Source organism: Mustela nigripes, chromosome 7, assembly GCF_022355385.1.
Source record: "Mustela nigripes isolate SB6536 chromosome 7, MUSNIG.SB6536, whole genome shotgun sequence".
Lineage (NCBI taxonomy): Eukaryota > Metazoa > Chordata > Mammalia > Carnivora > Mustelidae > Mustela > Mustela nigripes.
In genome coordinates, this window is record NC_081563.1 from 76,335,541 (window position 1) to 76,362,918 (window position 27,378).

At 42.8% G+C, this 27,378-nt stretch overlaps 1 protein-coding gene across 3 annotated transcripts in view; it reads right to left on the reverse strand.

Annotated features, from left to right (window-relative positions):
- THADA (THADA armadillo repeat containing) overlaps positions 1-27,378 on the reverse strand; it is a 324,408-nt gene that overhangs the window by 97,432 nt on the left and 199,598 nt on the right. For all 3 annotated transcript variants that reach the window (XR_009405400.1, XM_059406207.1, XM_059406206.1), the window contains exon 30: positions 4,276-4,391. Coding sequence is in view for 2 of the 3 variants with exons in the window: in XM_059406207.1 (XP_059262190.1) it covers positions 4,276-4,391 (116 nt within the window). In the remaining variant the exon portion in view is untranslated. The remainder of the gene's footprint in view (positions 1-4,275; positions 4,392-27,378) is intronic.

Consider the following 27,378-nt stretch of genomic DNA (forward strand, 5'->3'; position numbering starts at 1 on the left):
TGGCTATACCATAAAGAGTTTAAAAAAAAAATAATAATAGCAGGGGCGCCTGGGTGGCTCAGTGGGTTAAAGCCTCTGCCTTTGGTTGAGGTCATGATCTCAGGGTCCTGGGATTGAGCCCCGCATCTGGCTCTCTGCTCAGTGGGGAGTCTGCTTCCCTTTCTCTGCCTGCCTCTCTGCCTACTTGTGATCTCTGTCAAATAAATAAATCTTAAAAAAATAATAATAATAGCAAATACTTTCATGATACTGTTATGTAAAAAAAGTGAAGCTCTAACTTATATATATAGTCAAGCCACAACTATGTTAAAAAAAAAAAAAAGGCCCAGGAGCAAAGATGAAGTAAGTATATATAGAAAACCGTGAACTAACAATAGTGGCTTCCACTGGATGTTGGTAAGAGCAGACTGACAGTCTCTTCTTTTCCAAATTTCATACTTGCCTAACCTTCTATGATAAGCATACGCTACACTGATGATGAAGAAAAAAAAAGTGAAAAAACATTTCGTAGGGCATATTTTTCCTGCCGGTCATCATGTCATCCATTGCACTGAGCCTGACGGTTCAGTGAGTTCACCACATTTGTATGAAGGGAAACACACACACAATACCTCTTCCTTTTAAAACCAAATTGATTTCTGAAAAATTTTAAACCCAATATAGTAATAATTCTAACTCTCGATCAAAATAGTAAGTCTTTTCTCCTCTTAGGCCTCTCTGACACGGCTTTCAGAAAATCCTTCCTATTTAGGCAGGGCCTGTGGTCCAGCTGGGGCCGCAGAGCTGGGGCCGGCCGTTAGCCTCCCCAGGGCGCTGCTGAGTGCCCTCCAGGGGTGCCCGCGGCCAGCCTCTCCAGGCCCGTCAGCTACCCCAATGTGCACTCCGCTTGCGGCCTAGGTCGGCTTCCCTTTCCTTCAGTAGCTGAGGAACGGTGCTCACACCGTGAGAGAGACACTGACCTGGCGGAGAAGGGAGGCCTGGAGGCAAAAGGGGAAGGAACGTGAAGGATTAACGAGCTGACTTCCATAAAGATTTTGACATCTTGGAATGAAAAGCGGCCTGTAAGAGCAGAAGCCCAGGCCTCTACTCAGGCCACGTTGCCAGCTGGCCGTTCATCACCAAAAATTCCCCACAACTCCATGGCTATTGCTTAACCACCTCATATAAATCCCAATTAATCTTGCAAAGTCAAAACATAAATATATGACAAAAGTCTTTATTTTATGTGCCCTCAATTTCAGGGTCAAAATTTACAAAACCGAATTGATTATCCAGTGGCTCCAATACTTTTTTTTTTTTTTTAAACTTTCTTTGGGAATAAAAAGACAAATAAGTGACACCCTCACTAATGCGTATGTACTTAGCGGACTGAAGGAACTCAGGCTAATAAATTGTAGAAGAAAAAAGGTGTCGGTGCTAAAATTTAAACTAGCTTTCTTTTTTTTTTTTTGGCAGTAACATTAATGTTTCATAGCTTATACTCAAAAGATACAGAAAAGCCTTAGTAGGCACAAAGGAACATTTATTCGTCTTTCATATGTAAATTGCTAGGGACAGAAAGAGCCTCTTGAGCAGGGGAACTAGGAATACTCCACATTGCAATGTCTTTCATGGGAAAGGCAGGTGATAATGTGAAATGGTGGTCGGCTTCGAGAAGGGCCCATCAGGACCCAGAATGGGCTCCTGTGAGCATGGAGGTATTAGTGCACGCACTCACCTCCCAGGGCAATGACCTCAAAGGACCTCAGGGACAAGGCAGGCATGTCTCACAGGACAGGCTGAAACTTCGTCATTTACGTTCAGTGTTCTCCTTTCCTGTTCAGGAACCTCAAGGTTATCATGCTAATGACGTGGATAATACAGAGAAACTGATACATGGCTTTAGAAGGGATGGTGCTCTGCCAGTGTGTTTTCCTCCCAAACTTTATTTCAGGTTCTGAACACATCCTGATTAACACAGTAAAAGTGCGTGGGGAGCAAGAGGAAGCCTGGTGTTAGGAACCACCTACAGACCACCCACAAAGTATAAAGTTCACACTTGGATCATAAAGAGTGGACTGTACTGGAAACATAAAAGTGGCTTTCCTGGACTCTGGGCAAGGAAGGTGGAAACACAGTGAACTGCGGTGATTCATGCTTTTGTTTTCTAGGGCTGAAAAAATCATGGAGAAAAATAAGAGAAGGTGTGTGTGTGTGTGTGTGTGTGTGTGTGTGTGTGTTGGGGGTGGGGTAGTGATGATGCTGAAAGCCTCACAGGAAAATTGCAATAGGGACCAGAGGGAAAGTTAAAAGAGGACAGGAGGACCCCTCCAGCTGAAGAGGAGGCTGATGGCAGCTTGGTCATCCATCTTCAGGCACTGACCCCATAGCATGAAGGTCCATTCAGAGGGTTGGCCTGTGACACCATCTCCTCCTTTCCGTCCAACAAGAAGGGAGAAGCCAGTAGAGGTTGAATTTCTATGAAACCCATGAAGGGGCAGCAGTCTAAGGGGCAGAAATGCCTATAAAGCACTTGCAGAACAGGAAATTTAGGATTCTGTCTTGGGGTGGGCCTGGCTAAAAGCAGAGGTTTCATTCAATAGCATGGCTCCTGGAGAGCCCTGACTTCCTGATCCCTACACACAAAACCTAGGAGGACCTGGCCGGCTACTGATAAACAGAAGAGAGCACAAATGTGATCACAGTTCCCTATTCTCCCAAGAAAGGCAGCCTAGGGGAATTACCTCCCCTAGCCACACAGAAGGCAATGATACTAGCTCAGTCAGAGAATCAGTTTATGGCCAGTCAACTCCTGCTCTCTACATGAGAGAGAGAAAACACAGACTGGTCTAAAAAACGAGAGCTAACCATCTCTCCATCAGTATCTGTCCAGAGCTATAGGTGCTTAGACAATACGTGGAGACTCACACAACCACACACCGAGAAATCCTTCAATGGCTCCCTTTCACCAAGAGGTTTCCTTGAGGAGCTTTCACTGTGTGGCCTCCGTGGATTTCCGTAGCCTCGTGTACCTTCTACTAGGTTCCAGAAGAGCTGACTTGTTTACCACTCTCCATGTTTGCCATGCCATGTCACACAGCCACATCTTTGCTGCTGACATTACCAGAGCCCAGAATGCCTTCCGTGCCCTGGCCACTTGCCGAAATGTTGCTCATCTCTGGAAGGCCCTTTGCTGCCCCTCCTCTGGGCTACTCCTGGGCTCACTACACACACTTTTTATTTCCCTTGCCATATGTGATGACAATTATTTATTTACACATCTTTCTCACCTCCTGGATTTGAGTTCCTTGAAACCAGAGCTAGTTTTTCTCTCTCTTTGCATCCCTTCCATCTCCTAACACAAAGGTCGGTGTGCAGCTGGTGTTGGACAAGACTTTGTTGGATTACAGTGACTTGTGGGCCTGTACTGCCTGTTTCCTGCCTTCGCATATAAGGTGGAGAACCAACAAAAGTGAGCGAAGGGACATTTTTTGAAAAACAAAAAGGCTGGTACGTTAGACAATCAATACATTGATTTCTAATCGAATGCAAGATACTTTGGCATGGAATGTGGTGGCCTGTGGGCCTCTTGTGCTGGAATGTACAGAGGACATACAGGGGGCCCTCGCAGTAACAATGTGCAACCAATATCAGAGTCTTGCAACATGGGTTTGACCATATTGTTACAAAGAGAACTCCCTGTGTTTTGAATGAAAGATTCTTTTTATTCCCTCTTTCACATAGTAAATGTCCTAAGTTCTAGAATAAATGAAGAACAGCGAGAATGAAAAAACAAATGTCCCCACCCTCCTTTCCCTCGATTATTCAAGCTATTCTCCTGCCTACCTAGAAAGAGGGCAATCTGTACGTCTTTTTTTTGTTCATGCTGTACTGGTCTCTCTGTACCTGTTCAAGTCTTACCCCAATCTCTAATCTATGAACTGCCGTGGCACCTAAGAGTTTGCACCACATGATTGAGTTAATTACTGCCTTTTACCGCCATGATATTTGACACAGGGCTGGGCACATGGCAGGTATTAATAAAAACAAGCTGATCGGTGGACTGATAAAAGGCCATATTACAAGTCCCACAGCCATATAGCCGTTTCAGAAAAACTGTCAAGAAAATATTTTTCTTTCTTTCCCACAACCCAAAGTTCTAAAAAGATAAATACTCCAATAAGTTTAGAAAACTCATGCCAATAACTTTTTAAAACTCCCACAACTAGAAACAGCCATTCTCCAATGTATCCCTAACCCCTGATAACTCCTTACTCATGTGGGGTTTTAACATACCTCTTGGCCAGCCAGAGTTTGGCTCTGGTACAGACAGCAACGTCAGCCAGCTCCTGCTGAAAGTCTGTATTCAGTCTGTACTTGGAGTCTGTGCAGGCTTGTAACAAATGAAAAACCTAAACCAAAAAGGAGAAAAAAGCAACATCCTGCTGTGAAAATATATTTTTCCTAAATGTTCAGTTCCTCCCCATTAGGTTTCCTCAAAATATTCCCCTCAAAGGAAATAGACACCTGCAGAATGGGGCTCTGGTCTCCACGCAGGAAGCAAGCTGGTTTGGGAGGACGTAGCAAGTGGCAGGAAACCTAAGCCCTCCGTCCCTACCTCTGCTCTGGGTCCCCCTGCGCAATTCCAAACAAGGGTGACTACTCAGTGACCAAACACTCATTAGATATAAGAGCTTATTAGTTCCAACAGCCTATCAAGTGATTTTAGCAAAGAAAGGCAAACACCTTGCTCTCTGTGACCTGTCTAACATGAAAAAAATGTGCGTTGTCAAGTCAAAGTCTCACGGCAGAGGAAAAATCAACAGTCTCACAGTCCAAACTGGTTTGTGGGTTGGGTTTATCAGAACAGTCTTGGCCAAAGAAGCAGGCCACGACGATGCATGCCTTTGCAAACACAAATGGTGATATCTATAAACGATCTTGATTTTTTTCCACAGTTTTTCACCAAGACATGGAGTGAAAGCAGCAAAACAGACACAAGCTACTCTCACTCTGACACGACATGATGTAGGAGAACTGGGCAGAGAAGGACAGATCATCTAGTTGCCTCCACTTAGAATGAAGGCCGCAGATTCAGCAGACACATGACCGTGTGTGTATTTGTGTGCACGGCTCATGTAAGCATGTCTGGGTTCACACTCAGTGATGACACCAACAACACTCTGTGAGGAGTCCAAAGCTGCAGCAGAGAGAGAGGACTAAGGCACAGACAAGCTCCTCTGACCTTAGCCAGTGCCAAGGAGTGTGAGGACGCATGTCAGAGAGCTCCTTTGGTCTCCTCATCTCAACCAAGCGGAATCAGTGAGCGGAGCAAAGCCAGTACGCATAAACACGCCGAGAACTTGGAAAGTCCATTTTAATAATCAGTTTGCTTCCCTTCCCTATTGCATCCTTCACCGGAGCTACAGGTGACTCTTTCAAAGCGACGAGATTTAGCTTTTTCTTCTCTTCCTCTCCAGCCGATGAGGAGTCTAAGCGAGAGTTAAATAGGGAGGCAAATAATGAGAAGAAGCAAGAGGCCAAGACAAAAGAGATCCAGAATCATCAGAGCCTGAACAAGAATGAGCTAGGAGTTTTCCTGGATCAGGCGTCTGCAGTCACCAACAACAAATTGTGTAGAGAATTTTTTTTTTTAATTGTGATTACTTTACTATATGTAAGTACTTTTTTTTGGGGGGTGGGGTCTAAACAGACCTAATTGTGTAGGAGAATGCACACAAGTCCCAATGTAGAGACTGAAAATGCTTTCTCTAATAATGGATCTGTTATTTCAGAGGCAACAGATCAAGTATCACTACTTCACCACACCCCCGCAGGGACCCAAACCGCCCGTCGTGAAGTCTGGAGAAATGGGTCTGGCTGGGGCTTCTGTTCTTCTGTGGTGACTGCCAGAGTGAAAAAAACAGCTCCTTCTGCCCAAATCCCCGCTATCCTGACAGAGCTGGCAAAGTCACTGGGCCTTGCTTTACTTTCCTCCACAGCTGCACAAAACCAACCACCAGGGCTTTTCATGGTGTCACAGAATCGTAATTAATCAGCAGACACCAGCAAAATACATGACTGTGGAATTTACTTGTAAAGAAACCTGTGAGATTTTCGAATGCCTCTCATTTAGAAGCAATAATAACTCCTGATGGATGTTTAAACTTAGTCCTATATTTGCTCACCTTGCTTGGCAAAAACAAGGCTGTTTTTGAAACGCTTGGTAGCTCTGGTTTATGAAAATCAGCCTCCAGGTCCATCAATTCTGTCACCTTGGGCACAACCCAGACAACAATTGTGATCCTGGTTATTCACCAGGAACAGAGAGCGATCTATTTACACAGGGCAACTGCAGAGGGAGGTACACTTACGAGAACCACGGTGGAAGGAAGCATGGAGGAGAGACAGGGCGAGGAAGTGGAAGGCAGGGCACAGAAGTCAAGGGAAAAGTGGGCAGGAAGGGGAGGAAGGGGAGAAGACGGAGGGAGGGGAGGAAAGGACGGTCTTGTAGGTCTAGGTGTGGAACAGGTTACTGTGTTTGAGATCATTTTTTTTCTTCAAGAAAATTAATGACTATATTTGAATACACGGCTATCTTCCCCTGACATTTAGAGGGTCTGTTTTAATTTGTCCAAGAAAAATGAGGCCATCCTTTGGTGTGAAGTCCAGACATGGGGCCAGGCCTCTGGAAATATGGTCCAAGGTCAGGTCCAGGAGCCCCAGGCAGCTCCCAGGAAGGGTTATCTGCCCATCAGTCGGAAAAGACTACGAGGGCAATTCCTCCTGCTTTCCCCCTTCTCCGAAAGTTCTGCGCCAGGAGAACCTCTGGGCTAGGAGCGTGGACTAGGCCAGGCCTGGAATAACTTGCAGTACAGGACCACACTGAACCAAACAGAGATACTGAAACTGTGCGACCAACTGAATGCATGTGAGAGCTCCGAGAAGGGAAGTGTCATTTTAGGTCTCCCAAATTTGCAATATGATTCAAATATTCAGTCCACAGATATTTACTAAACAACTACCAGGCATGGTCCTAGGAGTGTCAGCACAGAACACACGAGCACCTGTTCCCCGCAGCTTACACTCTAGTCACAGGTAAGTGGAAAATCCATAGCTTCCTCGCCCCTGCCTGGTCTGGATGTATGACCTACATGGCAGCATCACCATCCCCATCCTCTTCTGCTTGACCTCACCCTTGACCAAGCTCGGCACACAGCAGGAATGCAACAAGCGTCTGCTGAATTGACGTCGCGCTGCGGTGCCTCTTCGTATACCAACGCTGCCTGTAGGACACATGCCCTTGGGTTTGGTGAGCTCCTGCAACCCCGACTAAGGAGTGGAAACACCACTGCACTCTTTGCTGCAGTAGGGAGAGCAGGGAGGCTAGGTCAGTAGTGGAAATGCAGCCCTACAGGGTGAGCAGCAGGTGGCACAGGCTTGGGAGCCAGGTGGACATGGTGTAGAACCAGTTACTAGCTATGGGGCTTGGGGCAACTTATTTAACCTCTGCTTCCTCGGTAAACAGTATATAACAGTCTCTGTTATAGGGCTATAGAGAGATTTAAAGGAATATATGGTACTTGGCACCCATTAGGCACCTGATAAAAATGTTAGTTCTCTTCCTTTTTCTGTCTGCCCCTTCCCTTCTAGCCCCCATTCCAAAAATAAACATTCAGAGAAGGCTTCGCAGAAAAAGTCATATTCCTATTTGGCCCTTAAACAAATCTGGTCAGAATCCAGGGAAGACCACGCAAGCAGAGAGGAAACTGAATTATAAAAAAAAAATTAAAGGGTATTAAAATATCAGTATTGCCAACAAAAACAACAAACCTTAATGTAAATTGTGGACTTTAGTTAATAATGATGGGTCAATACTGGTTCATTGATTGTAACAAACATACCCTTCTAATGCAAGATATTAAAAACAGGAGAAAACTAGGGAGGAAAAGGAGTATGTGGGAACTCTCTGCTCAGTTTTTCTGTAAATCCCGAAATTGTTCTTAAAACATCCTATGAATGGAAAGAAAATATTAGGACTGCTCGGGGACAGCAAGTAGTTGTGTATGGCAAGAGCAAAGTCAAGGGTGTGCAAGGTGGTAGGAGACACAGCTGCAAAGAGGGGTCAGGTTGGAATGAGGATCTAAAAAGCACCACCAAGGGACCTCTGTTCTGCAGGCGGCACAGGCCTCTTTAGAGACAGTGCTCACATAATCAGATCTGGAATTTGGAAAGGAAAGGTCAGGGCATTGTGGAGGCTGGATAAAAAGGGGCAGGATGACCAAGATTGCTATCAGTCTAGACTACAGGTGGTCAGGGTCAAAGCCAGAGGCTGAAAGCCAAGGATGGCAGTGGGCCCAAAGTGGCTGCAGATGTTTTCTTCAACCTGCACAGTATTATTTTTAAACTGCCACTTATGAACTGGGAGATTTCACACCAAAATCATCCTGATTTCCAACTTCTTCTGAAACATTAGAAGACCTGGGGACCGCAGGCCCATGCTCCTACACGGTAACAGGCATCTGTGGGGGTGGGTTCACTGCCATGCCACAACTGCCTGTTACTCATGGGACTAAGGTGGAGTATCAGTGTCATTTATCACTGCTTTCTTGCCTTTTTTTTTTTTTTTTTAAACTTTTGGAGAATCAAGAAGGAGGAAAGTTAAGTATTTATTGAACCCAAATCTCTATCAAAACTTTAAAAACAAAGGATTGGACCAAGAGGGCTGTGTGTTTATGACAGCCCCCCTCATTCACTCATCTGCTTGGTGCTGATAGGACTCTGATTTTGTGAAAGCCCCAATCTAGATGGTAAGAAGAATGGAATGGAGAGGAAAAGGATACACTTGAGAGCCATTTGAGAAGCTAGGGGTGCCTGGGTGGCTCAGTGGGCTAAGCCTCTACCTTTGGTTCAGGTCATGATCTCAGGGTCCTGGGATGGAGCCTGGCATCGGGCTCTCTGCTCAGTGGGGAGACTGCTTCCCCCTTCCCTTCTGCCTACTTGTGATCTCTCTCTGTCAAATCAATCAATCAATCAATCATTAAAAAAAAAAAAAAGGAAGAAGAAGAAGCTGGAGAAGCAGGATTTGGCAACTTGGCATTTAGACGTGGAGTTGAAGGTCAGAAAAGAGCCTCTTCACTCAGGCAGTCGGTGATGGAAAGCCATCGTCCAAGACAGGGACGACAAGGGAACATGCAGGTTTGGGAATGAGGGAAGGGGAACTCAGGAGTTTGGTTAGGAACACCCGTGTGGTGATTGCTCTAGTCAGTGGTAACTTATCTCACACAGCAAGAAATCTTTCGAGAGTGAAAAGAAGCTCTATGAATGAACACCATGGGACGCGACGAAGCAAGGCAGAGGGTTGCCTCTGGCCTCTGCAGGCCCTTGGAGAAAGACTAGAGCGGACTTAGAGGTGTCTTCAGCAAAAGCAGCAGCAGAAAGCTTTGCTGACCTAAGGCGGTTGTGAGACGGAGAAAAAGAAAGCACATGTCAACAACTAGGCACACACCAGCAGCCCTGCCCATGACTGTCGTGGGCAACGGGACCACGAGGGGTGCCCTCAGAGGGGAGGCCGGGCAGCAGAGGGGAGTGGGCTAGCGTTCTTGCCCGAGATGCAAGCCCTGATGAATCTCTGGAGGACTGAAGGAAAATCTAGAGAACCTGCAAGCAGTTCCTCTTTGCCCACTCCCCGCCCCACTCTAACCACAGAGAGAATCGGGGCAGCCCCCAAGCATGTGTGTAAAGCACAGGGCCCATTTGGGCAACTCTGAATCTTAAAAGCGACTTCACAAGAGCAAATATAATGCTCTTTGAATAAATGCCACAGGACTGAAAAGGGTCATGAGGCAGATCCCTGAAAAAACTTGCACCGCACCAGTAAAATATGTCTGGTTTACGCTGCTAGACTAAAATAGTGACCTGTGTTAGACAAGATCAAGATGATATATGGCTGTTTGGGAATGCAACGCTGAGATGGGTTTTCCTCTTCACCAAGCATGGCTTCCAGGCAATTTTCCCCCTTATAAAATCAACAGCAGCTGAGCTCCAGAAACAGCAGGACCCAGCAATAACAGGCCCAGGTTAGGCAGGCTGTGAAAAAGGACAACTCCAAAGAGAAAAGAGGCATTCATTTCAGAGGTCAGATACAAATCAGCTTCTGTGTACCGTAATCATTAACAATCCCAAACTCTGCGGATCGACGAATCTATCCACTTTCTGCAGCTGTATTTTTCTAAAAACATATCCTCTTCTTCATTTGCAGCATGCAGACTTCGGGAGAACGCTTTTGCCCCTATCACACTCAGCCAAGTATAAAATTTCTGGATCTGCCATTTTTGCCTAGGCTTCTTTCTGCGCTGCTCCAACCCCCACAGCTAAGTCAGAGCCACATTTTTCCAACCCCAGTGTTTACACAGGATTTTATTTCGGCTGGTAAAACATCTGTATTTTTTCAGGGACTTAAATAAATGATCTATGCCGGGAATGTACAGTATAGGGTGATGTCAGGCCCCCTTTTTCTCTCGACTCACTGGGCAGAACAGGCAAACATTGTTTCAGCCTGTAGCTGGGAATGTGAATATTTATCCTGTCGACTTAATTCATACAAACAGAACGAAAGGCAGGCAGGCAGAAGTATTTTATGGCTTTAAGTCAGGCTGAAAGTGGGGGAGGGTGTGGGAAGGGGGTGACAGAGGGAGGAATCTCAACTTTCTAATTCACAGAAACACACTTAATCATATAAATGCGGAGAAAGAGATACAGCAAAAATTATTTAAAAGGTGGACTGCATTAGTATGTGTTTATAGGTGGTGAGGGGGGGTAGGAGATGGGAAAGTGAGAGACAGAAGAGTTTTCTAACTTCTATTTCCTTCCTAATCATTACAGTAAGGGTTAGGATATAACTGTTTTCTGCTTCAGGCCTATTAATCTTATCCCCATCCAGACCACAGGCTTCTCAGGGCATCCCTCTTAGCCTCTGACTTCCACCCAGCAGGCAATGGTGCTCATTGGGTATCTGCCTATGTCATCTATACAGACAGCTCGGCATCTTTTTCTTTTCTTTCTTCTTCTTCTTTTTTTTTAATCAACAGCCCCATGGATGGGAGGCATGACCCTGGGACACTTGAGCTACTCAACCTGGTCATCCCTACAAGAAAGGGCTTGGTGGGCATGTGCCACCCACAGTTACCCACCAATGCTAGAGGACAGGCTGGGAAGCATTTCAAGTGGTTGCGCCTCCAAACCTCAACTTGTTTATCAGATGAGAACACATCCTTCAGAAGGTCTTGGTAAGTTCCCAAAAGGTGACACTTGGCTGTGTTGTGCTGTTGCTGCCAGGAAAAGGGTGCTAATTCTGAAGCGTGATTACTTCCTAGCTGACACTGGCTCGGGGAAGAGAATTGCAGTAAACAGGCCCCTGAATCTCTTTAAGGACTAAAATGTACAAAAACACAAAGTGTGTAGGGGCCTGAAAAGTCACTTTGTGTGTCAATGCTTTCCCTCCTTTCTATTAACACTCCCCTGTTCTAGTACAAGAACCAAAGATCCTATGCCTAGAAGATGAAAACAACTCATTGGTCCCTACCTCCAAAGCTTATTTTACACATGGCTGCAGAGAAACTTCCTTAAAGCCCTGATTGTATCACTCCCAAGTTCCAAATCCTTCAACAACTTCCAACCACCTAAAGAATTTGCTAGGCACTGAAGTCTTGACCTACCTTTCTGGTTTTTACCTCCTTTTTCCTCCACTTCACATACCTATTTTGTGGCTAAATGGGACAATTTCCCATTCCTGACAACTTACAAATGTTTTTCTGTCCAGAATGTTCCTTCTGTTTCTCCCTCCACCACCCTCTCCAATTCTACCTATTGAAATTCCTTTCATACTGTAAAGGCTCAGCGAACACCACCCCCTCCATAAAACCTTCCTCAGCTTTCATCAACCGCCATCTCTCTCCCCGCCACCAACACATACTCTTTTCTTACTCAGAACCCAACAGCTCATTTCATTTGATTAAAAAAAAAAAATTTTTTTTTTTAATCTTGTCATCATGGTTCTCAATCTACAATTGAGAAGTACAGCTTTCCCGAAGTACAGCTCTTTGAAGGCAAGGACTATGTCCTGTTCTTCACAGTCCCTGGGGCCCCAAGGATATGTAGCTTTGTCTGGTGGAGAGAGGGGCTCCATGAATGGAGCATTTATTGATTTGGAATTGTTCCATGCCTCCTTGCCATGGGTGGCAGGGGCAGAGCCTATGTTCACAGCAGCAGCCAGGTACTAAACCTGACCTCTCTACATGTGCCCCACGCAAAGGCACTGGGAGAAGTACACAGTATTAATAAGAGAGTGAGTATTCATTTGTCTTAGATTATCTCTAGCCTGGTGCTCCAAATTTTACAGTGCAATTAGGGATCCCCTCACCCAGAAGAAGCATCAAGGGCCCCAAGCTACTGGGTAAGAGTGAGGTTTAGAAAGAGATGTCAAAGGTATTCAGTGATAACCCAACATCCCAACAAAAGCTTGCATATAAAGCATTAATTTATTAGGGCACCTGGCTGGCTCAGTCAGTGGAGCATGCGACTGTTGATCTTAGCGTTGTGAGTCTGAGCCCCACACTGGGTGCAGAGATTGATTAAAAATAAAATCTTTAAAGAAAAACAAACAATTTACTAAACACGGATATAATATCTGCTCTAATCAAAGAGTTACTAACTTTGGAACACAGATACCTTTCTGTAAAGCTACATACAAAGTTTTTTTTTTTTTTTTTAAGATTTTATTTATTTATTTGACAGACAGAGATCACAAGTAAGCAGAGAGGCAGGCAGAGAGAGAGGGGGAAGCAGGCTCCCTGCTGAGGAGAGAGCCCGATGTGGGGCTTGATTCCAGGACCCTGAGGTCATGACCTGAGCCGAAGGCAGAGGCTTAACCCATTGAGCCACCCAGATACCCCAAAGCTACATATAAAATGTTTTAAATGACAAATTATTTATTTGTAAAATAAACCCCAGTTTAACTTATTTAGGAAGCTTTATTATACTTGCCAATTTATCTTTTCTATCTATCTGGATCTTCAACTATTGAGTTTCCTTAAAGACAATACTGAGATCAATAAGCATCTCTTTGAGGTACGAAAACTTATTACTGCAAAATAACATGGATAATTTGTTCACTCAAGACAGTTAACTTTAGCAATACAGGAGGAAGGAAGCTGGTAGTGGAATAAATGAAACAATATTAGTTATAAATCAATAACTGTTCAAGCTGAGTGACGGGTACAGGAGATTCATTATATTATTCTGTCTACATCTGTGTATATTCAAATTTTTCCATAATAAAAGTTTTAGAAAAAGGCTTTAGGAGAGAAGGAGGGAAAGAGAAAAGAAAACAGCTACAGGACATAGAGATGCAATAAGTTTAAAAAGCTTATAATCCAGTATAGGAAGTAAGTTATGTACATAAATAAATAAAATGCATAAAATCCAAGAGAGAACACTAAGCACTGTAAGGGAGAGGACTGAGGGTCCAGAAATAAATTTGCAGAAATAGATTCAGAGAATGGTAAAAGTGACATTTAAACAGTAGTGAAGAAACAGACTTATTAACAAAGAGTCTAAGACAACCAACTGGGGGAACCCTCTTACACTGTTGGTGGTAATGCAAGCTGGTGCAGTCACTTTAGAAAACAATACGGAGGTTCCTCAAAAAGTTAAAAATAGAGCTATCCTATGATCCAGCAACTGCACTACTGGGTATTTACCCCAAAGACACAGAAGTAATGAAAAGAAGGGCACATGCACCCTAATGTTCATAGCAGCAACGCCCACAATAGCCAAAATGTGGAAAGAGCTGAGATGCCCTTCAACAGATGAATGGATAAAGAAGATGTGGTGCATATATATAATGGAATATTACTCAGCCATCAGAAAGGATGACTACTCAACTTTTATATCAACATGGATGGAACTACTTATTCTAAGTGAAGTAAGTAGAGAAAGTCAATTATCATATGGTTTCACTTATTTGTGGAACATAAGGAATAGCATGGAGGACATCAGAAGAAGGAAGGGAAAAATGAAGGGGAACAGAAATCAGAGGGGGAGACAAACCATGAGACTATGGACTCTGGGAAACCAATGGAGGGTTTGTTTGAGAGGAGAGGGGTGGGGGGATGGGTTAGCCTGGTGATGGGTATTAAGGAGCACACATATTGCATGGAACACTGGGTATTATATGCAAACAATGAATCATGGTACACTACATCAAAAACAAATGATGTGGGGAGCCTGGGTGGCTCAGTGGGTTAAGCCTCTGCCTTTGGCTCAGGTCATGACCTCAGGGTCCTGGGATCCAGCCCTGCATCAGGCTCCTGCTTGGCAGGGAGCCTGCTTCCCCCTCTCTCTCTGCCTGCCTCTCTGACTACTTGTGATCTCTGTCAAATAAATAAATAAAATCTTTAATAAAAAATAAACTAACGATGTACTGTATGTGAAAAAACTAATGATGTACTGTATGGTGACCAATATTTTTTTTTAAAGATTTTATTTATTTATTTGACAGAGATCACAAGTAGGTGGAGAGGCAGGCAGAGAGAGGAGGAAGCAGGCTCCCTGCTGAGCAGAGAGCCCGATGTGGGGCTCTATCCCAGGACCCTGAGATCATGACCTGAGCCGAAGGCAGAGACTTAACCACTGAGCCACCGAGGCGCCCCAGACCAACATTAAAAAAAAAAAAAAAAAAAGGTGGCAAACTGAGAAAAAAAAGACAACTAACTAGGTCTTATGGAAATAATACAGCTGGATCCTTACCCAAAGCCTTGCACTGAAATAAATTCTGGATGGAGGAGTTAATCAAACATAAAAAAGAAAAGAAAAAAAAGAAAGTAAACTATAAAAGTGCTAGAAGAAAACAAGAAAATATTGTATAATCATAAGGCAAAAACAGGCTTTCTAAGAATGAAACAAAGTCACACACACACACACAAAAGATGTATAATGTCAACATAACAACTGAAATCTTTTGTATACCAAAAATTACTAGAAATTTTTGAAAGTGAAAAACAAGGGGTAAAACATTTGCTAATTCCTTTAAAGAATAAATCTCTTTCAAATCAGTAACAAAAATGAAAGTAATGGAATGAAATATGATGGAATTACAAGCTTTCGCCATTCATAGCACCCTTACACCTCAATAATTTTTTCATGGTGCCTCTAGGCCAAAATAAATACCTAATAGTTCCATTTACTAAGTAGTAAGATCCAAACAACCTAATAAATATTTATGCCATAACAACTTAGAAACTGAAAAAATAATATACATACGTTGAAAGAAAAAATACTCTGATTTCATTCTTTAATAACCACGATTACTTACTAATGATATGTGTGTGACTGCTGGGTACTTCACAACTTCCCAACCCTCGGAATCACTGGACTCCACCACCCATATTCCTGGTCCATACTGATTTTCCCATGGTGCTTGCTTTCTACCACAGCAACTCTCAAATACTCAACTTTACAAAGATATATGGAATCATCAGAAGGAGTGCAGTGTGAGCTAATGTTGATAACTGTAAATTATTTCAAGCCAGTAGTTCACACAGTTTCTCACAGATGGCAAGTGTCACTGGGCTGCTCACAAAAATTTAAAATATCCCATAGCACTTTGGCACACACTTTGGGAACTGCAAATATTTATCAAGGAATATAAATAAGCAATTCACAGATGAAATGCAAATAGCCAATAAACACATGAAGAAACATTTAATTTTATTAATCGTTAAGGAAATGCAATTAAAATAATTTTTTTAAGGGTAGGACCCAATTAATTACTGGGTAAAACAACAGACACTCTCATTCATCATTGGTGGGAGTATAAATCATCACACTCTTCTGGGGGGTTAATCACCAGGGCCATTTTGTTGCACATACAAGGTATTCTGTATAAATGGTAACCCCCAGAGCTGGACAAAGCAGCAACTTGGAAGTCTGGTGGTTGCTATCAAAATGGAAAACAGGTACTTTCCCAGTCTTGCAATCCCCACTTCTAGGAATTTAGTTCACAGAAACACTATGGGCAAAGATACAGATGCCCAAGGATGATCTTCAGCAGCACTGACTGGAACCGGAAAATTTAGAAACAGCAAGTAGAGGATCAGTTGAAAAAATTATGGGGTATTTCTTTAAGTATCCCATCATATATTGTGAAGAGAAAGAGGCATTAAAAGTAAGTTACAGGGGCGCCTGGGTGGCTCAGTGGGTTAAGCCGCTGCCTTCAGCTCAGGTCATGATCTCAGGGTCCTGGGATCGAGTCCCACATCGGGCTCTCTGCTCAGCGGGGAGCCTGCTTCCTCCTCTCTCTCTGTCTGTCTCTCTGCCTACTTGTGATCTCTCTCTGTCAAATAAATAAATAAAATCTTAAAAAAAAAAAGTAAGTTACAAATTTATTTGGACTGACATGAAATCATCTCCAAAACATACTGATAAGTGAAAAAGCAAGCTGCAAACATAGTATGATCCTATTTTTATTGATGTCAAATTGTTAACAGTGGGGGTAGAATTTTTATATTCAATATCACATATTTCTAGAATTTGGAAGATGTTACAGTAAGAATGCATTACTTTTCTCTGACTTTTCATTTTGAAGTAATTAGAGCCTTGCAACAATTGCAAAAATGGTAAGAGTTGGTGTGCCCTTCACTCGGCTTCCCCCAACTGTGACATCTTAGATGACTGTAGTATTGTCTCAAAGCCAGAACACTGACATTGGCATTGCTGTTCACAAGACCACACCTTATTCAGTTTCTGCCAGTTCTGACATGTACTCATGTGTGTGGCTGTGGTGGGGGGCAGTTTCACCCCATGCACACATGTTTTGTATAAATGGTAACCCCCAGACACACATGTTGTGTAGCCAACACCACAACTAAGATACAGGACTGTTCTAGCACCACAAAGAAAGAATGCATTATTTTTGGAGTCAGAAATAGTACAACAATACTCTTTTTATCATGTATCCCTCAACGCCATACTCAATATGAAAATTCACCCGCTACATTACTGGGGCAGGTGGCTGGGTAGCATTTCTCACCAAGAGACAGAAATCAAAGAAAAGGAACTTTTCAAAGCATGAGAAAGAAGACGTTAGGACCTTCCCAAGGCTATTCCTGCTCTCCCAGGGCTTTTCACATCTGTACCCAATGTGGGTGGAAGAGCAGCTCACATTGAGGAGAGACTCACTGAGGGTAGAGAAGGCTGGCCTCATCAGGTGGGGGTGACAACGGGGGTGGAGTTTGGGGGGCAACAGCATTCCTGAGCGTTCTCTCTCTAGGGCTGGCTCCCTGGTAAGAGCAAAGGAAATACAAAGTATTCTATTAATTTGCATCTCCCAGATTTTAGAGCTGTAAAATTTGCCTTATAAAAACAGCCGACCCTTGGGACGCCTTCAGCTCGGGTCATGATCTCAGGGTCCTGGGATTGAGCCCCGCATCGGGCTCTCTGCTCAGCAGGGAGCCTGCTTCCTCCTCTCTCTCTCTCTGCCTACCTCAAATAAATAAATAAAGTCTTAAAAAAAAAAAAAAAAAAAGAGCCGACCCACAGAAAAAGGCCTTTTGCATGCTCTTAGGCTGCGAATGCACATTACTCCGAGCTGCCCAGTGAGGAGGTTTGGGGCAGAAGGCCTTGGGGAGCCTGGGCCTGGGTGAGAGCCAGCCTTGGGAGTCTGCTGGCTTCTAGCACACTGTGGTAACAGAGACTCCTCTTTATGAAAAATGAAGATGGAAAAAAATTTTTTTTGAGTCTTTGGTTGCAGCTTATTTCAAAGGTCATCAAAGTAAACAAAAGGAAAAGACTGTGAATCTTTATAAGTCAGAAAGTGACAACTGTTTATAAAGCAACTGTTTATATTTTCACTTGGAGGAAGGAGAAAAAGGATTCCTCTAAGCCCCTAGGAATGGAGATTCAGGTGGCTCCTCCCCGCCAGCCCCGTTTGTTTGTTCCTTTGCCACTCAACACCTCCCGCAGTGAGCACAGGAACATCTGCCGTGTCCATTTTATGCAGAATTATGAAAGCCTCCTTGAGGGGTGGCTGGGTGGCTCAGTGGGTTGAGCCTCTGCCTTCGGCTCAGGTCATGATCTCGGGGTCCTGGGATCGAGCCCCGCATTGGGCTCTCTGCTCAGCGGGGAGCCTGCTCCCCGCCCCCACCCCCGTCTGCCTCTCTGCCCACTTGTGATCTCTCTCTCTGTCAAATAAATAAATAAAAAAAAAGTCTCCTAGATGGCTGGGGATTCAAGGAATAAACCAAGCAGTGTCTTGAGAAGCAAAAACCTCTGTCACCCATGTTGATAACTGCCTCCCACCATCCTGTGGGGTATATGTAATGCCCAAAGCCATACACACGTGTTGCAGTAAGGTCTCTCCAAATCTGGAGCCCCGTTTCCTAGGAGGGCACCTTTCTTCAGAGAAGGGTGATTCGGTGAGTCTATTGGGAGCAAAGGGTCAGTGAAACCAATCCTTACGAACTTCCTCTAACCCCTGAGAAAAGCAAAAACGCTTCTCGCTCGGGAGTTTTCCTGACAATGAACTCTGGACAGTTACCATGGATGAAGTCTCTAAATGGATTTCATATCTGCTATTAGACATTTCCCCAAATAATGAGACTAGATGGTATTAAAACAAGCATCTAAAACGTACTGTTTTTTACCTGAGGCGGGGCGGGGTGGGGGGGCTGTGTGATTCCCCAGTTCATTATACAGATTTCATATTCTTTCCACCTACCCACTAAGGCTCAGCTCATTGGCCCCCTTGGTGCAGTTCTCCCCAACAATTCTAGGTAGTGCAATCTCCCTATCCTCCCATTCCACTGTATTATCTGAACCACTCATTTGGCACCTAAATTATGTTGCCTTGATTGCTATTTATCTTTCTGTGTAAACCATGTCGTTTTATCTCCTACAGAGCCTTACTGGAATGCGAAAGTTTGTTGATTTGATTTTAAATTTAAGGCAATTACCATGTGGGCTGAGATAAACAGTACTTTCAAGGCAATAGTTAACCCAATAGTGAAAGTAAACACCAAGACTGCTTGCGAATATTGCTGGCTTACAGAGTGAAACAACCGGTGAATGCAAGTCCTCTGGCCGGCGTGTTTATGGCCTGGGCCATCAGCCCGCTGGCTACTCTCAGCCTACCAACATGTTGTGTTCTCTACATGAATTCATCATTCCCCAAGCTCATCTCCAGGAAGCTCGTGATCTTCCCTCTCAACCTTCTTCAGCTCAAACACTGGTGCCTCTATGAAACTGTTCTCCCAGGAACTGTTAGGTTTATTTGCTGAGTAACCAGCTGAATGAGACAAGGGCTCTTTCTAAGTAACTCTCCATAATCTATTTTGGCCAGTCCCCTTTCCCTGTGTTGCCGGAAGGTTGTGAGAAGCAAGTTTAGGAGATGCTGTTATGCATTTCCCCAATAAACAAGCCTTGGGGGCCAGGTACAAGGCTGATTGCAATGGGACAACAGGACATTCCTCTTGGTTCCCACTGGGTTCCTACTGAGGAACTTGGGTCTTCAGGCCAGTGATTCTAAATGTGGGGTGATTTTGCCCCCGTGAGACATTTGGCAATGTCTAGAAACATGTTTTGGTTGCCACGACTGAAAAGGGGCGTGAGTGGAGGTGAGAGATGCTGCTAAACATCCTATGGTGGGTGCAAAGGACAGCCCCCTGAGACCAAGAATCATTCAGCCCCAAGTGTCAATAGTGCAAAAGTTGAGAAACACTGGCCTGCTGTAAGAGCACAGGCTTTGCAGCCAGTCAAGACCTAGCTGGTGACCTCAGGGAAAATGATTTAACCTCTCTGGGCCTTAGTTTCCTCATCTATAACATGGAGCTAATAATACAAATCATCTCATGAGGCTCTTGTGAAGTCTAAAAGATAACTGATGGGAAAAGTACTTTGTAATTACTCCTTAAAAAACTAGGTATTCTTATTAATGGATAGCATGCCTGTGTGTGATTTTAATTTCGCTGTACACTTCAGGCATGGCTAGGTGTTGGGTGTGGAAAGGAAATTCATCTCACCCTCTCCATCCATCTAGGGTATCCACATTCTCCAGACTCTGTATTATTAAGTCGCTTTCTTAATTCCTCTGTGGTACTCACTTATATTCTTTTTATTCAGCAATTGTTTTTGCTTGGCCACTGGACTTCTGTCTCGTGCAGTATTATTCCTCAGCAATACTTATCTTAGTTGTCTCTGATGATTTTCCCAGAAACAGAGCTCTCTGACTAATCATCTTACTACAGCTCATAATAATGACCAAGTGTACGGCAAGAATGAATTAATGATCGTCCCTCAGGATAATCATTTGAGAAGTTTAAGTATAGCACTTATTATCAAGTTTGCCCTTTTGTTATAAGCTACATTTTCTACATTTGTGATTTATATCTAAGAGCAAGTTGTGCCATTCAGTGTCTCAGAAGAATAATTTGGTGACTCTTGAAGATATTAGCTCTATTAGTTATGATCCTCAAGAGGCTTATCCTTGATACTTTCCCAACAGAGCACGCTCCATAAATTCACATATCCAGAGGAACAATTTCCAGCTCCTCTGACCTGCTTCAGAGAGGCAAACACTTTAAAATAAGCTAAGTAAGCACATTCTTATTTTCCTAAGTATTTCCTGAATGACCCAAATCAGGTAACATTTTAACGAATACGAATACTTTAGCCTCCACCCAACTCATTTCCTGGGTGAATTTGGCCAGTTTGTTTTCATTTTATTCAAAGGAAGCAAAGCACTTTTCCTGTGTCTATTTGTCTCACAATGTGGATCTCTGGATATTTATACAGCAAAGCCTACAGTCTTACACTGTAGTCTTATTTGTGTATGCATATGCCTGTATGTACTTAAAATTCTATAAAACCCTAGGGATGCCTGGGTGGCTCAGTCGTTAAGCATCCACCTTCAGATCAGGTCATGATCTCATGGTCCCGGGATCAAGCTCTGCATTGGGCTTCCTGCTTGGCAGGAAGCCTGCTTCTCCCTCTCTCACTCCCCACTGCTTGTGTTCCCTCTCTCACTGTGTCTCTCTCTGTCAAATAAACAAAATCTTTAAAAAACTTAAATTATAATTAAATTCTATAGAATCCTGATGTTTTTCTTTAAAAAACGCAATATAGTGGTTAGTTCCAATCTTCTTAAAATTAATGGTGACTCTTAGTAGAATAAATCATTGTCTCCGTAACTGGCAGAATCTTAGCTATCATGAAAAAGATGTTTACTCACAAATCTTTGAAATGGGAGAGGGGGAAGATTTCTCACCTGGACCAGAGGGTTGCCTTTAACTTTGGAGAATAGTGGGCATTTTATCATTAGAAGAACAAATGGAAACGCTGAACTTATGTTAGTATTATGAGGAAGTTGAGCCTCCTCAGGTAGAGTGAAGAGAATGTACCAAGGCCCTGGGGCAGGACAATGCTGGCGCATTAGAAGAAGATTCACGAGGTTAGGGTTGAAAGAAAGGAGGAAAGCAGCCTGAGATGAGGTTGGAGAAGCAGGGCCGGTCAGGTCATTTTGGCACTTATAAACTATTTTAAGAAGTCTGGATTTATTTAGTGTGATGGAAAATGACTACTGGATTTTAAGCAGAGAATTAAGTTAATCTCATCTGTGTTTTAAAAAGGTCCTTCTGTCCTACACAAAGAGATTAAAGGGGGCAAGATTAGAAGCAGAGACAAATGCCATTGTCTAAGCAAAAGATGAGTGTGGCTTGGACAAGGGTGGTGGTACAGAGATGAAAAGCAGAGAAGCAGATGATCCTGGTGGATTAGATGTCGAGCCAAAGAAAAGGAAGGAATCAAAACTTGATCCCCAGATTCCGCCTTGAAAAACTGAGTGAATGGTAGGGCCACTGACTGAGAACATGAAGATCAGCAGAGGGCCAGGCTTGTAAGGCTTGGTCAGAGGATGGAGCAGAATTCTCATTTGCTCAGATGAAAAGGCATCATCTCCTGGCCCAACATGGGTGCAAGTTATGGTAATTTCTACTCCTTTGGAGTCTATGATTTATTTGAGGAGACAGCATTCAAGTACAATATCGTCACATCCTTGGTGGGAGTAGGTTCTAAAGCTAGAGGTTAAGGTGAACGTTGCGTACAGTAAAAATTGCCTTGAATCATATCCAGCATAGCCAGAGACACTAAAGAGATCATACATTTCCAACTTACATCTCACTGTTCCCTCCAGGACACATGCCCACTGAGAGAAAATGCAATATTTAATAGGCAGTTCTCAAGCAGTTTTTTACTCTTTTATTTCTTAGCTTGGCACAGATTTAGCAAGTCAGGTGGGTTCTAGATAACTATATTAAATAAAAGATAAAATCAATTTTACTTAAAAAGCAAAACACCAACAAATGAAAATTACTGTCTAGTAAACTATAAACACAGAGATTCAGTTAATAAAAGATCTAAGTAAGGTGGGGTGAAACAAAGGCCCATTTTCTGAAGAATGTGAGGTTTCAATAAGGAGAAACCCACAGATAACAAAATTTGGAGTTGCATCCATAGTTGGGAGTTATCCTCTGTGACTACCTGGGTCTTCCTACTTCTAATGTCTCCCAAAAAATTTCAGTGAAAAACAGATGATTTAATTGTTTTACTAGAACTGGGTATACGGGTGGGTAGGGAGGGAAGATACCCACGACACAGTGGAGGAATGTCAATGAGAAAGTATAAAGTTTATGGCCACTAGTTCTTAATATTAGAGGAAAATGAGGCCCAGAAACAGACCATCAAGGTACCCAGTGAAGTTCCTTACTGTCTAATTAAAACTAGAAATTAAGATTCTGTACATTACTTCTATTTTCAGGATTTTATTTATTTGACGCAGATAAAAAGAGAGAGAGAGTGAGAATAGGGGGAGTAGCAGACAGAGAGAGAGGGGGAAGCAGACTCCTTGAGGAGCAGAGAGTCTGCTGGCGCATTAGAAGAAGAAGATCCCAGGACCCTGAGATCATGACCTGAGCCGAAGGAAGCCGCTTAACAGACTGAGCCACCCAGGTGCCCCAGATTCTGTACATTTCAATGGGAAAAAAAAGTACTGAAGTCCCTCCAAAAACTGAACATTGAATTTCTTAAAATATATGATCTAGCAATTCTACTTCTGGATATATACTTAAAAGAACTGAAAGGAAGGTCTCAAAGAGGTATTTGTGCACCCATATTCGTAGCAGCATTGTTCACAACAAAAGGTGGAAGCAGCCTGAGTGTTCAATGGCCAATGAATGGATAGTGGATGCATATCCATACAATGGAATATTACTCAGCCATAAAAAGGAAGGAACTCCTGACTCAGGCTACAACATGGATGAATACTGAGGATACTATGAAAAGAGAAATAGGCGTCACTAAAAAACAAATAGCATTTGATTTCATTTATATGAGCTGTTAAGAGTAGTCAAACTCAGACAGCGGGGAAGGGAGAAGTAGGGAGTTGTTTTACGGTGTATGAAGCTTCAATTTTTGCAAATTTTGCAAAATGAGAAAGTTCTGGAGGTTACTTGCACAACAATGTGAACAGACTTACTGAACAGAACACATAAAAATGTTTAAGATGGTGTTAATAAAAAATAATAATAAAAATTTAAAAAATGGTTAAGATGGTAAACTTCATGTGTATATTATCACAAAAATTTAAGAAACAAATTTTTAAAAGATTCCCTATATTCAAGTCCCTGATATTCAATATTATTGTATTATAGTCATGTTATTCCTGGGATATGTTGTAAATTCTCTGATTAGAGAGTTCCTAATCTATTAAAAAGCCTTGTTGGGTGAATTACACATTTACTTTCAAGTACCGATTAGTATTGTGAGCTTGCATTAATTAGATACTCTTAGAACCACATTTTGATTCCTTGTAATCCTTTAAAAAATTAGCATCAGGTGCTAATTAGAAATAGCTAAATGTATCCTTCGAGGCGAGCTATAAGGTTACACTACCTGTAAAGGAATGATTCTCAAGGAACACTGAGACACCGGACGTATGAGCAGATAGTAAAGATCTGTTTTGCTGCCTTCCTAGTGTCTGCTGTTTTCCTAGTCTCTCTACCACTATGGAGAAGGGAAAAGGCCACCACCATAGACTAATTCTGAGACAAAGTTTCATTTTTACTTTCTCCACTGCAAACTATTTTTCAAGTATTATGCTTCTTAGGGAAAATGTAGTTGAGACGATTACAATGGTCAGCACAGCATGCCATCTGTATGTCCCCTGAAGGAGACACAAACATCTTTTCTGTTCACACACTTGTGAACCATCACCTCAGTTTCTCATTCAACAGTTCCTTTCTCTGCTCACAGCTGAAAAACTTCCCAACATTTTCAGCCCCCTTTCGGTATCCCCACTGACCACCTTTTTTTAACTTTTTGATAACTTTTTTCCCCAATTCCCAATGCTGAGATCCGTTCACCAACTCAAATCAACAAGATTGTCTTTTCCTGCTCTTCTCCAACCCCCCAATTCTTACCCAACCTAACACCACAGGACAGAAAATCTATTGGCTCTGGTTCTTACTTTCTTCTCTAGTTCACTACCTGGGACAAAGCCTCCGGCAACACCTGGGCTCTAGATGTAAAACTGAAACAATATAACCAACCTCCCTCTATTGCTCTGGGTGAGGACCTCGCAAGGAGGACCCAGGGTTAGTGTGCACGGCTGACCTCCTTGACACTTAGAAGATGTGTCCCATGCGCAGTTATTAGTGTTATCTCTGCCCTGGTTTCCCACAACCCTTACTTCACACCCCTTGATCTTGACCAAAAAACACTGTGTTACCACATAGCTCCCTTGGTCTCCTGCTTCCTCCATTCCTGCCTTTGGGCAGTCTTGCCAGCTGCCCTTTAAACTTGGAAGAGTCTCTCCTCACATCTGCCAAGCTACTATTTCAAACGCTTCCTCCTTACTCATGTCTGCCTTCCTGCTCCCACATGAATGACCAGGAGAAGCACCCCTTCTAGAGCCGAACTGGTTTGGGGTACAAATAAGTGATGCAATGAAGTGCAGAACACTTCTGGCCCATTAAAATAGTTGACCTTAGAAATTTCAAGATTTTCTTACTGCTTTTCACAGTCCTTTGATCTCAGTGGCAAATCCCCCAGTGACATCTAATAGCCATCACTGGGGCATAAATCTGTTACTGCCTCGACCTGACACAACAATCACTCGTCTCTTATATTAACTCAGTTTTGGCCATTGGACCCCGAACTACTCTCAACCCAATGGTTTCCCAACTTGGCTGATCATAAGAATCACTTGTGCCACACATTAAAAAGGCAGACTCTGGGGTCCTGTCTCAGATCCACACACTAAACCTTTTCATGACAAGAGACCGGGAACCTGTATTTTAAATAGTGCTCCAGTAACTCCTCTGTCAGGTAAAATTGAGAAACGTGTGACAGCCTGTCAGATCCTGGACTTTTTTGTTTGTTTGTTTGTTTTTGTTTTTATCAATGTCCTAATAGCCAGAGGTCAGAAGACACAGTAGCCAGATGACCTAAATTATTAAGAGTTTAGTTATGAAGTTTCTACCTACTCCAACTAGGCTGATAAAGTTACTTAAAATTAAATACTGTGTGATTCTGCATGCCAAACTGTTGGTTTCAGATTTTGTATTTTGTCGGTCACACTGCAAGATTCTGGGGATGAAGTTACACTGTTATATTATAGTCTCCCGATGCTTAATTACCACAGTATGGAGCATGTAATTAGAACTTAATTAAAACTTTGCCGATTGATCAGTAAAGGCACCACCCAACTCAAAGAAAAACAAAACAAAACCCTAAAAACTGCGTGTCTTAGAGTCTACCTGGGTAGTATTGAATCCTTCCCTCATCATCAGGTTAATGAGAATGAGAATGCAAACTTAGGGTTTGCCTCTTGACCTGAAAGAGGAAGGCAATTATTCAGCGATTTGGTCAGATTTCTTGACACTATTGTTATGCTTTGTCTGACTGCCTAGATTTCTCATAACAGAGTCAACTTCCTTTCAGGATTACTGCTTTGACCCTGTGTTCTTTCCGCCGTCATGCTGGGGAGATCTCAGAGTTGATGATTTGCACCTGATAGTGCAGCGTAAAAATTCGAGCAGCAGGCTTACTTTCAGGCGAGGACACACAGGAATACTTCTCAGAAACTAACAGAAGTTTCACACTGCAAATGGTGAGGGGTGCTTCTTTCAAAACATACTTCTTCAGGGGCGCCTGGGTGGCTCAGTTGGCTGGACGACTGCCTTCAGTTCAGGTCATGATCCTGGATCATGCCTGGGATCGAGTCCCGCATTGGGCTCCCAGCTCCATGGGGAGTCTGCTTTTCCCTCTGACCTTCTCCTCGCTCATGCTCTCTCTCACTGTCTCTCTCTCAAATAAATAAAATCTTTAAAAAAAAAAATACTTCTTCAAAACATGAAAGCCATTCTAGGTTAAAATATAAATTATAGCAAATAGAAGAGAATGTAGGGCCTTTTCAAAAAAGTGCAAGATTACTATTTGTATGATATCCAGAAAAATAAAGTTGAACAAACAATATGGAGCCAATTTATTCAAGAAGTTAACACTGAAAACAGCAATTTTAGTGGGGGTGTAATCACAGCTACGTTCGTTTGGTATTACATTTTTCAAAGGGATGAATCCATCCTCTGTGAAATAAAAAGCTTCAAAGGTAAACAATGAATGGTCCGTATGATGAGATCTATCCCTGAAACTGAGCAGATTTCTAAATCAGTGCATAGACCAGGCTATTTATAAACTCGACTTCCCATCAACCTTAGCAGGATGTCAACTAACAATAACAAGTTAATGTTTTCCAGTCATCTTCACTGGGCCACTTAGCTGCCAGCACTCGGGCCAAGGTAAACTCGACAGTAACAAAAGAGCTAACATCACAATCAAAGGATAGGATTAATGAATCCTGCATTTCTGCTTTGAAGTGAACACTGAAAATCATGACCATAACATACTCTTTTCAGCCACTGGACTTCAATCGTGCCTACTGGTCTATATAGAGATTTGAAGACGGAGTTTATAAAGATTCTCCCTGTTTGTAATGAACCACAAACTTCAGTCCCTGGAGGAACTTTTCAAAATGAAGAACATCCTCTCCATAAAATTATAAAGTATGTAACTCCCCAAATTATCACATACAATTCCTAATCCCTGACCACTATGCCTAATCAAGTTTTTTTTAATAACTGAAATACAACTTAAAAGTGCCAAGTCTGAAGTGTAAAGCTTATGAATTTTTATATCTGGCTTAATTATAGCTTTTACTTATAAGATTGCTCAACAAATGATTCATTATTTAAGATTATTATAAATTATCACATTTGTTCTAAAAAGTCCCTT